The 16,570-nt window shown below is 46.3% G+C and overlaps 1 protein-coding gene across 8 annotated transcripts in view; it reads left to right on the plus strand.

Moving 5' to 3' along the window:
* SCPEP1 (serine carboxypeptidase 1) overlaps positions 1–16,570 on the plus strand; it is a 58,531-nt gene that overhangs the window by 24,153 nt on the left and 17,808 nt on the right. For 6 of the 8 annotated variants that reach the window (XR_010937475.1, XR_010937474.1, XR_010937473.1 and 3 more), the window contains exons 7-12: positions 1,019–1,056; positions 1,547–1,675; positions 2,291–2,384; positions 3,159–3,272; positions 5,863–6,000; positions 6,996–7,159. Coding sequence is in view for 5 of the 8 variants with exons in the window: in XM_067715674.1 (XP_067571775.1) it covers positions 1,019–1,056; positions 1,547–1,675; positions 2,291–2,384; positions 3,159–3,272; positions 5,863–6,000; positions 6,996–7,159 (677 nt within the window). In the remaining 3 variants the exon portion in view is untranslated. Of the gene's footprint in view, positions 1–1,018; positions 1,057–1,546; positions 1,676–2,290; positions 2,385–3,037; positions 3,273–5,862; positions 6,001–6,995; positions 7,160–8,829; positions 12,932–16,570 lie in introns of those variants that run through there. The other 2 variants (XM_067715672.1, XM_067715676.1) reach the window with 2 other exon arrangements.

Raw genomic sequence — 16,570 nt, forward strand, 5'->3', positions numbered from 1 at the left:
GGTGCCACTTCCTCACGGTTCACAGGTACATTAAAGGCTCTGAGAAGTCCTGCAGTAAAAAATAAAAATATGTTGTCTTTTGCATAACCCCAAAGGTATTTCACCACCAAGTCATTTTTCCTTCTAATACTTTGGTTAACGTTCTGTAGAACTGGGGTTATTTGAAACAGACTTTGAGATACTTGGGCTTAGGGGGAACCATTGAAGGCTTTTAAGCAAAGGAGTGACGTGTTCAAATGTGCTCTATAAGTTGTGGTCGTTGATGGAAATCAACTATACTTGAGTTTTTTTTTTTTAATTACAGAAGAAGAAAATCACATAAGCCAAAAAAAAAAAGTTGTGGGCCTTGCTACTTTTTGGGCACATCTCTCAATGGCACTAGCCGTACTTAGTGTTATGGTAGTTGTGAACTTGTCCAAACCAAGCCCAGCTATTCTCTTTGAAGTCAGGTATTGTCTTACTCGTGTTTATATCTTATAAAGCTCCTTACTGGCTTTAGGCCCATAGTAAACTCTCAATACATTTTCGGGATTGAAATGAATTGATTGGCAGTTACAGCACAGACACTTGTGAGATCATTAGTCTTTTTCCTTAATTAGCTCCTTGACGGAAGCTGGCGTCCCCAGATTGGAGGAGCAGGCAGGATGCAGAGCAGAACTCTGAAGGTGGGGAAATATTTTAGGCTGTCACAAAGTCTAGAAGTCTGCAAATGAGGGCCTCCACTGCACACGCACTGCTCGCCTGTGGTACCATCCCTGGCGACTCACTGGCCGCGCCAGTATCAGGCCAAATTAATGTAGCATTTAGTCCAGTCACCAGAAAGACCCCCACAGCCTCGCCCCACCTCCCAGCCACTGAGACATCAGCCCTGCATGGGCCCTGGTGAGTTAAGGAGCCTTCAGACCCAAAGCCACTGCATTTCTTCTGTCTCTTTCTGCTTTGGAAGGAAAACTAGTTAGGTATTTTGTGGGGAGGACAGAGCCACAACAAACTTACTTTCTTATGTGGTTTCCTTTAGATTCAGTGCTCTCCTGGGGACCTTACTTGTACAGCATGGTAAGTAGATGAGTCCCCAGCTCTGCACCTTCTGTGGTTAACAGCCCAGCTGACCTCTTCTGGCTCTGTCCGAAGGAAGGACAAAGCTAGCTGGGTTTGCCTGTGTGGTTGACATTGCCCCTTAGGGACTTATCAAATAATCTGTATCAAATCAAAGACCCTAAGCAACAGCCGGCCTTGGGGACAAATTTAAAGAAATATCAGCACAGTTATCCCATTTCTCCAGCTATAAGAAATGCACATTTTAAAATTCCCCCCCCCAGCTTTTTATTACAGACATTTTCAAATACACAGAAAAGTTGAAAGATCATGGGGAACACCCATATACCCATCACTTAGACTCAGTTACCGTTTTCCTATATTTCCATCATCAATATGGACGGTCCCTTCTCCTTCCTGCCGCTCTTTCTGTTACCCATCCCTAACTGGAGCCATGCCAGGTTTGTGTCTCTCACAAAGTGGGCCTTTTAGTTCTTGCTTTGCGTTCCAGTCTCTTCTCGACGACCAAGGTCTGGCAGAGGTGTCTCGGGTTGCAGAACAAGTCCTGGATGCCATAAATAAGAGACTCTACAAAGAGGCCACCGAGCTGTGGGAGAAAGCAGAAATGGTCATTGAACAGGTAAGAGGGGACGCGCTCGGGGCCAGCCTGCTTGGCTTTTCCCCTTGGGTGAAGGGACCTTGGTTGGCGTTGTTAAGATTGGGATCTATCCTGAGACTGCCCACAAGTCGAGAAATAATGTCAAACTAAACGATAAATCTGGCGAGTCTGAGCAAAGACGGGGTCAGAAAGCCACCCAGCCTGCAAGACTTGCCTGCCTCTTGACTGAAGGTATGGCTTCTGTAAAAAGGAATATGTCCCACAGAGGCAAGTGTTTGGATCCTTGCCGAGCAGTGCTTTGGCCCCAGTGAGCCAGGAGGGAGGAATGCACAGGCTGAGGACTTGAGTATGAAGGACACTCTGTAGCTTGGTTTTCCCTGGTAATTAACACACAGGCCCTTGGTTTCCTCCTGCGGCATCGGAGCTCCACTGGAATGAGCTGCTCACTTTGCCAGGAGACTGGGCTGACACTGCTGGTCTCTGAGCCTTAAGGGCTACGTTTCTTTCTGGTCCGAGCAAATGTACAGAGTTAAAGCTGTCCTCGGATAAGGTGGAGAACCAGGTGCCGTTCTGTTTTGCAACTTTGATAATGAATAAGTAAAACAAACAGCCGAATATATTTCTTCTGTATCTCAGAACACAGACGGAGTGAACTTCTATAACATCTTAACTAAGACGTCTCCCACGTCTACCATGAAATCGAGTCTAGAATTCACCCAGAGCCACATAGGTGAGTGGACCTTGACGTTGCTAGACCCTGTCTCAGCCTCCGTGGGAGAGGAAACCAATTTTTTAAAAAGCTTTATGGATATATAATTTACGTACCATAAAATTCACCCATTTTAAGTGTGTAATTCCATGGTTTTTAGTTTATTTACAGAGTTGTGCACTTATCACCACCATCGAGTTTTAGCACATTTCCATCACCCCAGAAAGAGCCCACGTGTCTGTCTGCCATCAATTTCTGTTCCCACTCCCAGCCCCAGGCAACCACTAATCTGCTTTCAGTCTCTCTACATTTGCCATTTCAGGACATTTCACATAGATGGAGTCATGCACTAGGTAGGCTTTTGCATCCGGCTTCTTGCACTTAGACAGTGTTTTGAAGTTTGGAACCCAGCTTCTGCACATTGAATGACGATGTCAGTTCTCCTAAAGGCTGGATTGAGTTGTCTTCCCTGCGGGTGCTGAACGCCTGGTATCCTCCCGCCACGTAGAAGCTGCAGGAGGCCTCTAGACTCCACTCAGCTGATTGCCTTTGGCCGTGCTGGCTAATCTCAGTGGCCCCAGAGTACATAAAATGCAGCAATCAAAACCAATGAAGCATCTGCACTTTGAACATGTTCCTGACTCCCCCCACCCCCCCGCCATCTGGGGGGAATCGGGGACACTTTTCTTCTTCCAGGTGCAGGTCTCCCTCTTACACACAGCATCCCCGGCCGCTTAGAAAAGAGGATGGTCTTATTTCCAGTCCTTTGACTCACCGTGTACCAGTTTGTTTTAGTTCACCTTTTCCAGCGCCACGTGAGACACTTACAGCAGGATGCCTTAAGTCAGCTCATGAATGGTCCCATCAGAAAGAAACTCAAAATTATTCCTGAAGATTGCTCCTGGGGAGGTAACTTGTGTGATCAAATTAAAACGTCTTTTGTAGAGCTGGGGGGGTGAAAAAGGTGGAAATTCAAAGGCCTTAATCTGTTGAATGGGCTTTGGTGGTGGCGATAGTGTGTTGCAGGTAGAATAGTATTGACATTGATAGATGAGCAAACATAGAAAGACAGTAAATAACATGCCAAAATTGGTTCAAAATCGGGGGTTTTGAACGAAGGGAAGTGGCTGGGGAGAGAAATGAAGCGACTTTTTGTAAGTGGAAGCCAGGAGTGAGTACATGGGAATCATCACACCCTCTTTACTTTTGTATCAGTGTGAGGTTTTCCATAATAAAAAATTGAGATTAAAAAAGCCATGCCCAGGGCTTCCCTGGTGGCGCAGTGGTTGAGAGTCCGCCTGCCGATGCAGGGGACGCGGGTTCGTGCCCCGGTCCGGGAAGATCCCACATGCCGCGGAGCGGCTGGGCCCGTGAGCCATGGCCGCAGAGCCTGCGCGTCTGGAGCCTGTGCTCCGCAACGGGAGAGGCCACAACAGGGAGAGGCCCGCGTACTGCAAAAAAAAAAAAAAAAAAAAAAAAGCCATGCCCAAGGCCACAGTTGGTTGTGGGTGAGACTTCCAGACAAAGGCCCTTTCGGACAGGGTTTGAGAAGTTCTCTCGGGCTGGCCTCTGCAGGCGTCCTGATGTGGATGTGGTCTGCCATCTATTGCCTTCTGGTCTGAAGGTCATAGTGGGGAAATACAGGGGTCCTCAGGGACCCCAGTAAGTTCCTGCTCAGTCTTATAGGGAAGCTGTGAGTAAGTGGGACCCCCAGACTCCTGAAGGGGAAACACTCAAGCTAAGGAGGGTTTTGTTCATGTCTAAGAGACCCCAAAGCTATGCCTCTGTTAGGGCAGAACGTTGACAGCGGTGGAGAGGCTGGGACTTGGCTCTGGCCCTGGCTTCTTCAGGGGACACGGCCATCTCCCAACACGCAGTCAACAGAGGACTCGTCCTAGACCTAGTGTCTTCATTTCCCCCTCATCCCTTAGAGTTTTCTAGTAATGAGGGAAAAGTTAGCTCAAACAAAAGAATGCGGTGTCAGAGCTTAAAGGGGTACAGACACCCATGGGAGGTTGGATGCTGAGAAGGAGGAGATGTGAGCACCTCCAGGAGGCCAGGTGAAGGTCAAGCTCACAAGAGCACATCTTTTCAGCTCAACCCCCTCATCTTACCTTCATGACAGTGTTGTCCAGCCCCAGCTTCTCTCGTTATAGGGACCCTCCCTCGCTGCCCAGTGTGGCTAGACGGGCGAGCCAACTACACTTTTGCAGATGAAAGCTGATAAGAGCAAACTCTTCCTAGCTCGGGTGTGCCTGTGTATGGGTCTGGAAAGGACAGACTGTCCTTTCCGGGTACCCTCAGTGTCCCAAGTCCAGTTTGTAGTTAAGGCCTATATACTTAGGAGTCAGCCAGACCTGCGTTCCGGTCCCAGCTTGCCACTGGCTGTTTCGCCCGGGGCGTGTTGCTCAGCCTCTCTGAGCCTTATGTTCTTTAGCCATTGCACAGGCTAAAGAGCCTAACCTCACAGGGTTGGTGAAGGAAGGAGGCAATGGGATGTTGCTTGCAGAGTGCTTACTTAGCACTAAAAGTCAATGATGGCTGCTGCCGTCGTTCAGTACATACGATGAGAGTGATGGTCAGGGACCCAGCAAGAAGGCTGTGTGGACTGCCTCCTCTCTTGCGTGGGGCTAGTCATCCATGTGACTTTACCAAGGGCCAGCTCTGAATTGGTTTAGGACTGATTTGTTGACCACTAAGGTAGCCCTACTGGTTCAGAGCTTAAAACTTGGCCCTGAAAAAGCAAAAACAAAGCAAAACAAAAAAACCTTGTCTCTGGGGTGACTCAGCAAAGGAGGAAAACTAATGCTGGCCCCAAATCAGTTTGTCCCCTGAGAGGACCAGCGCAATGGGTATTTTCTTTCTTTTAAAAATTTTACTTATTTTTTTGGCTGCATTGGGTCTTCGTTGCTGCGCGCGGGCTTTCTCTAGTTGTGGAGAGTGGAGGCTAATCTTTGTTGCGGTGCGTGGGCTTCTCATTGTGGTGACTTCTCTTGTTGTGGAGCACGGGCTCTAGGCACGCGGGCTTCAGTCGTTGCGGCATGTGGGCTCAGTAGTTGTGGCGCACGGGCTTAGTTGCTCCGCGGCGTGTGTGATCTTCCCGGTCCAGGGATTGAACCCGTGTCCCCTGTGTTGGCAGGCGGATTCTTAACCACTGTGCCACCAGGGAAGTCCCTCAAAGGGTATTTTCTAAACCTCCCTGTTTCCTTGGGTGTTAGCTTTCTCTGGGTTTCCATCCCTCATGACAGATGGCATCTGCTGTCATCACAAGCACCTGGATGAACAGACACGTGTGCTGTTTGGGCTCCCCTTCTCCACGGCCAGCTCGGGGCACAGATTTCTGGGCCAGCTGGTCCCTGTTGGTGAAGCAGCTGTGTATTCGGTCTTTGTTAGGTGCTGCACGGTGGTCACTTTTGGGTGCTGGGTGCTCTGGGCTGAAAGGTGCCTCTTGTTCTGGCAGGTTCCAAGCTGCTACCTCTTTCTCCTTCCCCTTGTACAGGCCAGGCTGCCAGCGTCTTCCTGAACATGAAGGGGGACTTCATGAAACCCGTCATCAGCATTGTGGACGAGCTGCTGGAAGCCGGGGTCAACGTGACCGTGTATAATGGACAGCTTGACCTCATCGTGGACACCATGGGTAGGAACCACTCGGGGCCCATGGAGGCAGTGTCGTGGGTTGAGCTGGAAGGGAACTGGCCTCTTGGGGGACTGTTGACATTGAAATGGCAGGAGGAAGGCCATTTCCTGTTACATGCATCCACCCCTGACCTTGACTCTTTGCAGAGGGTAGGGCTGCCCGAGGTTGTGACCCCTCAGAGAAGCCTAGCCTGTCCAGCTTTTGAGGCCTTAGGTATGATTACAGAAAAGGATAATACCCACGCCCACCTCGAAATTTAAAAAGAAGACATTTCCCTAGCCACTGGACTGAGGGAAAACCTGATTTTTGTGCAGCGTCACAGGGGATGGGAAAGCACTGCAGCGTGAATCAAGACAGCCCTGCCGACCCAGTAAAGATGAGGACCCAGGGGAAATGGTCTTGGTGGGGTCCCTCCCGCGTTGGCTGCCGCCTGTGCCCACCTCTGGTTTCAGGGAGGGCCAGGGAGAAGCTCAGGCAGGTTCTCAGAACTGGCAGATAAATCGAGGCACATGGTCTGGAGGGTATGAGCGTTCCTCAAAGTCAGCAGGATTGAATATTTTTGGGACTTGGGAGCCAAGGGTACTGAGGACGATTTGAAAAGGTTCTGTGTTTCTTCCACGACCTCCCCGGTGTGATCCAGCATCTCCTTACCCTGAGGCTTCTCCGTCCTCCTGACAGTGCTGTCCACCTCCAGAGGTCCCCGATTTCCTTCCTACAGAGCGTAGGGCAGTGGGAGGGTCAGGGGCAAAAAGTAGTCACAGCTGTTAGATTTCTCCTGGGCAGCCTGGCTGTGGCTGGGACAACCAGTGCTACAAATGCAGAGTCCCAGGCCATGCCCAGACCTACTGCATTGGAATGTGCATTTTAACAATATCCCAAAGTGAGTTTTATGTACATCCCAGCTTGCAGATTCTATGCCGAATCATGGGACCCAGATTTTGGGTTCTCCTCCACTCAGCTCTTAATGCTGGGGCCTTCTTTATCCCCCTCGCCAGGTCAGGAGGCCTGGGTGCGAAAACTGAAGTGGGCAGAACTGCCCAAATTCAGTCAGCTGAAGTGGAAGCCCCTGCACAGTGACCCTGAGACTTCAGAAACGTCTGCCTTTGTCAAGTCCCACAAGAACCTGGCTTTCTACTGGATTCTCAGAGCTGGACACATGGTGAGAGAGGGTCAGCGTTTGTTCCAGATTTGCCACTCGAGTTGGGGGTGGGGGAGCCACACGCACTGGTCTCATAAGTGCATTGGGTTTGGGGGTGTTTGGGGGTCGCTAATGAAAATCTGTTTGTGAGTAAATCCTCCTGAGAGACTTCCGCTGGGTTCTCTATCCTCTGCTCTTTAGATTAAATGAGTTGAATGTTACTTTCCTCTGGACAGTTTGTCCTGAAGGAACAACTTGTCCCGAGGGAGGGAGGGAGGAGGGAGAAATTGTCTTTCCCTGACATTTTCAGGGAGTGAAATCAGAGCTCGGTGGTCTGTAAGGCTGAGCACAGTGCAGAGTACAAGTGTTTGTGAGGAGCGGTGGCTCTGGAACTTCAGTTCAGAAGAGGCTTCACCTGCAAAGACGGGCACTGAGGCTGCAGCACTCTTGCACTTGCCTAGCGAACACGGTGTTTTCCCTTAGGCTGTAGGTGGACTGAGTAGCTTTCCCTGGGCTGAAGGAGATGATGGAGGGATGGACCCACTATGCAAGCACATGCACACTCATGCACACGCAGACACACACAGACGACCTGCAAAGGAGCCAAAGACGGGAATGCCCAGGAAGCAGAGGGGCCCAGGTGTTCCCCTCACGGTTATGCTTCGGTCCAGCCGTTTAAATGCAGCCTCTCCTTTCGTCCCAGATGGCAGTTTCCTGGAGGAGACCTGTGGGAGAGATGGGAAGGCTTGGCGCCATAGCGCTAAGACAGAATCTCCACAGAGCCGGGGCTGAGGGACAGCTGTCTGGCTGGAAAGGAGGGCCTAAGGAACTGGCCTTAAAGCTTCATGTGCACAGTGAGGACATCATAGAGCACTCACTTGGACCGCCAAGGAAATGCTGAGGGACTTGAGGGTTACCAGCAGTGGTTCTCAACTGGGGTCAGTTTTGCCCCAAGGGGACTTCAGGGATGTCTGGAGACATTTGGGGTTGTCACAGCTTGGGGCAGGTTGCTACTGGTATGTGGTGGGCAGAGGCCATGGATCCTGGTAAACATCCTGCTGCACACAGGCCAGCCCCCCGCCACAGAGAATTGTGTTGCGCAAAACGTTAGTCGTGTCCAGGTTGAGAAACCCTGACCTAGAGGAAAGTGGGAGCTTGGGTGTATGGTATACTTGTTCTCACAATATTTATTAGGTATCTTGGCCATGAATAACTTATCCTCAACCTCTCTGACCCTTAGTCTTCTATGTTTTTATATATATAAATTTATTTATTTTATTTATTTTTGGCTGTGTTGGGTCTTTGCTGCTGAGCACGGGCTTTCTTTAGTTGTGGTGAGGGGGGCTACTCTTCGTTGCTGTGCGCAGGCTTCTCACTGCAGTGGCTTCTCTTGTGGGGCACAGGCTCTAGGCGCTTGGGCTTCAGTAGTTGTGGCACGTGTGCTCAGTAGTTGTGACTCGTGGGATCTAGAGCGCAGGCTCAGTAGTTGTGGCACATGGGCTTAGTTGCTCCGCGGCATGTGGGATCTTCCCAAACCAGAGATCGAACCCATGTCCCTTGCATGGGCAGGCAGACTCTCAACCACTGCGCCACCAAAAAGCCCTTCCCTTAGTCTTCTCTTAAGAACCTCCCAGAGAGAGACGGGAAGATAGCAGAAGAGTAGGACGTGGAGATCACCTTCCTCCCCACAGATACACCAGAAACACATCTACACGTGGAACAACTCCTACAGAACACCTACTGAATGCTGGCAGAAGACCTCAGACCTCCCAAAAGGCAAGAAACTCCCCACGTACCTGGGTAGGGCAAAAGAAAAAAAGAAAAAACAGAGACAAAAGGATAGGGATGGGACCCGCACCAGTGGGAGGGAGCTGTGAAGGAGGAAAGGTTTCCAGACACTAGAAGCCCCTTCGCAGGCAAAGACTGCGGGTGGCGAGGGGGAAAGAAGCTTCAGAGCCATGGAGGAGAGCGCAGCAACAGGGGTGCGGAGGGCAAAGTGGAGAGATTCCCGCACAGAGGATCGGTGCCGACCAGCACTCACCAGCCCGAGAGGCTTGTCTGCTCACCCGCTGGAACAGGCGGGGGCTGGAAGCTGAGGCTCGGGCTTCGGAGGTCGGATCCCAGGGAGAGGACTGGGGTTGGCGGCGTGAACACAGCCTGGAGGGGTTAGTGAGCCATGGCTAGCTGGGAGGGAGTCTGGGAAAAGTCTGGAGCTGCCGAAGAGACAAGAGACTTTTTCTTGCCTCTTTGTTTCCTGGTGCCTGGGAGAGGGGATTAAGAGCGCTGCTTAAAGGAGCTACAGAGACGGGCGCCAGCTGCGGCTAACAGCAAGGACCCCAGAGACGGGCATGAGACGCTAAGGCTGCTGCTGCCGCCGCCAAGAAGCCTGTGTGTGAGCACAGGTCACTATCCACACCTCCCCTCCCAGGAGCCTGTGCAGCCCGCCACTGCCAGGGTCCCGGGATCCAGGGACAACTTACCCAGGAGAACACACGGCGCGCCTTGGGCTGGTGCAATGTCACGCTGGCCTCTGCCGCCGTGGGCTCACCCTGCATCCGTACCCCTCCCTCCCCCGAGCCTGAGTGAGCCAGAGCCCGCGAATCAGCTGCTCCTTTAACCCTATCCTGTCTGAGCGAAGAACAGACGCCCTCAGGCGACCTACATGCACAGGCAGGGCCAAATCCAAACCTGAACCCCGGGAGCTGTGTGAACAAAGAAGAGAAAGGGAAATATCTCCCAGCAGCCTCAGAAGCAGCGATTAAAGCTCCACAATCAACTTGATGTACCCTGCATCTGTGGAATACCTGAATAGACAACGAATCATCCCAAATTGAGAAGGTGGACTTTGGGAGCAAGATAGATTATTTTTTCTCCTTTTCCTCTTTTTGTAAGTGTGTATGTGTATGCTTCTGTGTGAGATTTTGTCTGTATACCTTTGCTTTCACCATTTGTCCTAGAGTTCTGTCCGTCCGTTTTTTGTTTTGTTTTGTTTTACTTTTCAAAATTTTTTTCTTAATAATTATTTTATTTTACCTTTATTTTATTTTATCGTCTTTCTTTCTTTCTTTATTTCTTTTCTTTCTCTCTTTCATCTTTCTGTTTTTTCTACCTTTTATTCTGAGGCGCGTGGAGGAGAGTCTCTTGGTGCTCCAGCCAGGTGTCAGGGCTGTGCCACTGAGGTGAGAGAGCCAAGTTCAGGACATTGGTCCACAATAGACCTCCCAGCTCCACATAATATTAAACAGCAAAAATCTCCCAGAAATCTCCATCTCAACGCCAAGACCCAGCTTCACTCAACGACCAGCAAGCTACAGTGCTGGACACCCTATACCAAACAACTAGCAAGACAGGAACACAACCCCACCCATTATCAGAGAGGCTGCCTAAAATCATAATAAGGCCACAGACACCACAAAACACACCACCACACGTGGACCTGCCCACCAGAAAGACAAGATCCAGCCTCATCCACCAGAACACAGGCACTAGTCCCCTCCACCAGGAAGCCTACACAACCCACTGAACCAACGTTAGCCACTGGGGACAGACACCAAAAACAACAGGAACTATGAACCTGCAGCCTGCGAAAAGGAGACCGCAAACACAGTAAGATAAGCAAAATGAGAAGACAGAAAAACACACAGCAGATGAAGGAGCAAAGTAAAAACCCACGAGACCTAACAAATGAAGAGGAAATAGGCAGTCTACCTGAAAAAAATTCAGAATAATGATAGTAAAGATGATCCAAAATCTTGGACATAGAATAGAGAAAATGCAAGAAACATTTACCAAGGACCTAGAAGAACTAAAGAGCAAACAAGCAATGATGAACAACACAATAAATGAAATTAAACATACTCTAGAAGGGATCAATAGCAAAATAACTGAGGGAGAAGAACGGATAAGTGACCTGGAAGATAAAATAGTGGAAATAACTACCGCAGAGCGGAATAAAGAAAAAAGAATGAGAAGAACTGAGGACAGTCTCAGAGACCTCTTGGACAGCATTAAACGCACCAACATTCGAACTATAGGGGTCCCAGAAGAAGAACAGAAAAAGAAAGGGATTGAGAAAATATTTGAAGAGATTATAGTTGAAAAATTCCCTAATATGGAAAAGGAAATAGTTAATCAAGTCCAGGAAGCACAGAGTCCCACACAGGATAAATCCAAGGAGAAACACGCCAAGACACATATTAATCAAACTGTCAAAAAGTAAATACAAAGAAAACATATTACAAGCAGCAAGGGAAAAACAACAAATAACACACAAGGGAATCCCCATAAGGTTAACAGCTGATCTTTCACCAGAAACTCTGCAAGCCAGAAGTGGGTGGCAGGACGTATTTAAAGTGAAGAAGGAGAAAAACCTACAAGCAAGATTACTCTACCCAGCAAGGATCACATTCAGATTTGATGGAGAAATTAAAACCTTTACAGACAAGCAAAAGCTGAGAGAGCTCAGCACCACCAAACCAGCTTTACAAAAAACGCTAAAGGAACTTCTCTAGGCAGGAAACACAAGAGAAGGAAAAGACCTACAATAAAATACCCAAAACAATTAAGAAAATGGGAATAGGAAAATACATATCGATAATTACCTTAAATGTAAATGGATTAAATGCTCCCAGCAAAAGACACAGACTGGCTGAATGGATACAAAAACAAGACCCGTGTATATGCTGTCTAGAAGAGACCCACTTCAGACCTAGGGACACATACAGACTGAAAGTGAGGGGATGGAAAAAGATATTCCATGCAAATGGAAATCAGAAGAAAGCTGGAGTAGCAATTCTCATATCAGACAAAATAGACTTTAAAATAAAGACTATTACAAGAGACAAAGAAGGACACTACATAATGATCAAGGGATCAATCCAAGAAGAAGAGAAGATATAACAATTGTAAATATTTATGTACCCAACATAGGATCACCTCAATACATAAGGCAAATACTAATAGCCATAAAAGGGGAAATCGACAGTAACACAATCATAATAGGGGACGTTGTTTTTTTTTTTTTTTTTTTTTTTAGTCCCCTCGGCTCGTGCCCCCAAAGCAAAGCCCCGACTCCACAGTTGAGTAGGGGACTTTTAACACCCCACTTTCACCAATGGACAGATCATCCAAAATGAAAATAAATTAGGAAACACAAGCCTTAAATGATACATTAAACAAGATGGACTTAATTGATATTTATAGGACATTCCATCCAAAAGCAACAGAATACACATTTTTCTCAAGTGCTCATGGAACATTCTCCAGGATAGATCATATCTTCGGTCACAAAACTAGCCTTGGTAAATTTAAGAAAATTGAAATCGTATCAAGTATCTTTCCAACCACAATGATATGAGGCTAGATATCAATTACAGGAAAAGATCTGTAAAAAATACAAACACATGAAGGCTAAACAATACACTACTTAATAACGAAGTGATCACTGAATAAATCAAAGGAAATCAAAAAATACCTAGAAACAAATGAGAATGGATACATGACGACCCAAAACCTGTGGGATGCAACAAAAGCAGTTCTAAGAGGGAAGTTTATAGCAATACAATCCTACCTTAAGAAACAGGAAAGGGCTTCCTTGGTGGCGCAGTGGTTGAGAGTCCGCCTGCCGATGCAGGAGACACGGGTTCATGCCCCCGTCTGGGAAGATCCCACACGCCGCGGAGCGGCTAGGCCCATGAGCCTGCACATCCAGAGCCTGTGCTCCGCAACAGGAGAGGCCACAACAGTGAGAGGCCCACATACCACAAAAAAAAAAAAAAAAAAAGAAACAGGAAACATCTCAAACAACCTAACCTTGCACCTAAAGCAATTAGAGAAAGAAGAACAAAAAACCCCCAAATTTAGCAGAAGGAAAGAAATCATGAAGATCGGATCAGGAATAAATGAAAAAGAAATGAAGGAAACGATAGCAAAGATCAATAAAACTAAAAGCTGGTTCTTTGAGAAGATAAACAAAATTGATAAACCATTAGGCAGACTCATTGAGAAAAAAAAGGGAGAAGACTCAAATCAATAGAATTAGAAATGAAAAAGGAGAAGTAACAACTGACACTGCAGAAATACAAAAGATCATGAGAGATTACTACAAGCAACGCTATACCAATAAAATGGACAACCTGGAAGAAATGGACAAATTCTTAGAAATGCACAACCTGCCGAGACTGAACCAGGAAGAAATAGAAAATATGCACAGACCAGTCACAAGCACTGAAATTGAAACTGTGATTAAAAATCTTCCAACAAACAAAAGCCCAGGACCAGATGGCTTCACTTGCGAATTCTGTCAAACACTTAGAGAAGAGCTAACACCTATCCTTCTCAAACTCTTCCAAAATATAGTAGAGGGAGGAACACTCCCAAACTCATTCTACGGGGCCACCATCACCCTGATACCAAAGCCAGACAAAGATGTCACAAAGAAAGAAAACTACAGGCCAATATCACTGATGAACATAGATGCAAAACTCCTCAACAAAATGCTAGCAAACAGAATGCAACAGCACATTAAAAGGATCATACACCATGATCAAGTGGGGTTTATTCCAGGAATGCAAGGATTCTTCAATATACGCAAATCAATCAACGTGATACACCATATTAACAAATTGAAGGAGAAAAACCATATGATCATCTCAATAGATGCAGAGAAAGCTTTCAACAAAATTCAACACCCATTTATGATAAAAACCCCGCAGAAAGTAGGCATAGAGGGAACTTTCCTCAACATAATAAAGGCCATATATGACAAGCCCACAGCCAACATCGTCTTCAATGGTGAAAAACTGAAACCATTCCCACTAAGATCAGGAACAAGACAAGGTTGCCCACTCTCGCCACTCTTATTCAAGATAGTTTTGGAAGTTTTAGCCACAGGAATCAGAGAAGAAAAATAAAAGGAATCCAAATAGGAAAAGAAGAAGTAAAACTGTTACTATTTGCAGATGACATGATACTATACACAGAGAATCCTAAAGATGCTACCAGAAAACTACTAGAGGTAATCATTGAATCTGGTGAAGTAGCAGGATACAAAATTAATGCACAGAAATCTCTGGCATTCTTGTACACTAATGATGAAAAATCTGAAAGTGAAATCAAGAAGACACTCCCATTTACCATTGCAACAAAAAGAATAAAATGTCTAGGAAAAAACCTACCTAAGGAGACAAAAGACCTGTATGCAGAAAATTATAAGACACTGATGAAAGAAATTAAGGATGATACAAATAGATGGAGAGATATACCATGTTCTTGGATTGGAAGAATCAACATTGTGAAAATGACTCTATTACCCAAAGCAATCTACAGGTTCAATGCAATCCCTATCAAACTACCACAGGTATTTTTCACAGAACTAGAACAAAAAATTTCACAAGTTGTATGGAAACACAAAAGACCCCAAATAGCAAAAGCAATCTTGAGAACAAAAAACAGAGCCGGAGGAATCAGGCTCCCGGACTTCAGGCTATACTACAAAGCTACAGTAATCAAGACAGTATGGTACTGGCATAAAAACAGAAATATAGATCAATGGAACAGGACAGAAAGCCCAGAGATAAACCCACGCACATATGGTCACCTTATCTTTGATAAAGGAGGCAAGCATATACAGTGGAGGAAAGAGAGCCTCTTCAATAAGTGGTGCTGGGAAAACTGGACAGGTACATGTAAATGTATGAGATTAGAACACTCCCTAACACCATACACAAAAATAAGCTCAAAATGGATTATAGACCTAAATGTAAGGCCAGACACTATCAAAGTCTTAGAGGAAAACATAGGCAGAACACTACATGACATAAATCACAGCAAGATCCTTTTTGACCCACCTCCTAGAGAAATGGAAATAAAACCAAAAATAAACAAATGGGACCTAATGAAACTTAAAAGCTTTTGCACAGCCAAGGAAACCATTAACAAGACCAAAAGACAACCCTCAGAATGGGAAAAAATATTTGCAAATGAAGCAACTGACAAAGGATTAATCTCCAAAATTTACAAGTAGCTCACGCAGCTCAATAACCAAAAAACAAACAACCCAATCCAAAAATGGGCAGAAGACCTAAATAGACATTTCTCCAAAGAAGATATACAGACTGCCAACAAACACATGAAAGAATGCTCAACATCATTAATCATTAGAGAAATGCAAATCAAAATTACAATGAGATATCATCTCACACTGGTCAGAATGGCCATCATCAAAAAATCTAGAAACAATAAATGCTGGAGAGGGTGTGGAGAAAAGGGAACCCTCTTGCACTGTTGTTGGAAATGTAAATTGATACAGCCACTATGGAGGTTCCTTAAAAACTACAAATAGAACTACCGTACGACCCAGCAATCCCACTACTGGGCATATACCCTGAGAGAACCATAATTCAAAAAGAGTCATGTACCAAAATGTTCATTGCAGCTCTATTTACAATAGCCCGGAGATGGAAACAACCTAAGTGTCCATCATCGGATGAACAGATAAAGAAGATGTGGCACATATATACAATGGAATATTACTCAGCCATAAAAAGAAATGAAATTGAGTTATTTGTAGTGAGGTGGATGGACCTAGAGTCTGTCATACAGAGTGAAGTAAGTCAGAAAGAGAAAAACAAATACCGTATGCTAACACATATATATGGAATCTAAGAAAAAGGGAAAAAAAGGTCATGAAGAACCTAGGGGCAAGACGGGAATAAAGACACAGACCTACTGGAGAATGGACTTGAGGATATGGGGAGGAGGAGGGGTAAGCTGTGACAAAGTGAGAGAGTGGCATGGACATATATACACTACCAAAGGTAAAATAGACAGCTAGTGGGAAGTAGCGACATAGCACAGGGAGATCAGCTCGGTGCTTTGTGACCACCTAGAGGGGTGGGATATGGAGGGTGCGAGGGAGGGAGACGCAAGAGCGAAGAGATGGGAACATATGTATATGTATACCTGATTCACTTTGTTACAAAGCAGAAACTGAAACACCATTGTAAAGCAATTATACTCCAATAAAGATGTTAAAAAGAAAAATACAGTCAGTCATTAGGATGCTTGAAACAGGAAGGGAAGTGACCATAACATCTCATGCAGCTCAGAGTCTCTCTGATTATGTCACAGTGAGTACTTAAAATGAGTGCAAAACTCGAAGCAAAGCTGCCTGTTATTCTTTAAAAAAAAAACAAGTATCCCAAACTTAATGACCTTTTCTCTAATGGCAAGTGGCTGTCTAGCAAGTATTTTACTCTTTGGTTCCTTTATTCACTGAGCAAACATTTTAGTGTCTCATAACTACTCATCTCTGTGCCAGGCACTGGGAGTACACAGATGGATGATACACCATCTCTGTCCTCTGGGAGCTCATGGACCAGAACGGCAGACAGGCAAAGAGACTCTAGTAACATGGGGTGAGAAATCCCACGA

This window comes from Pseudorca crassidens, chromosome 19, assembly GCF_039906515.1.
Source record: "Pseudorca crassidens isolate mPseCra1 chromosome 19, mPseCra1.hap1, whole genome shotgun sequence".
Lineage (NCBI taxonomy): Eukaryota > Metazoa > Chordata > Mammalia > Artiodactyla > Delphinidae > Pseudorca > Pseudorca crassidens.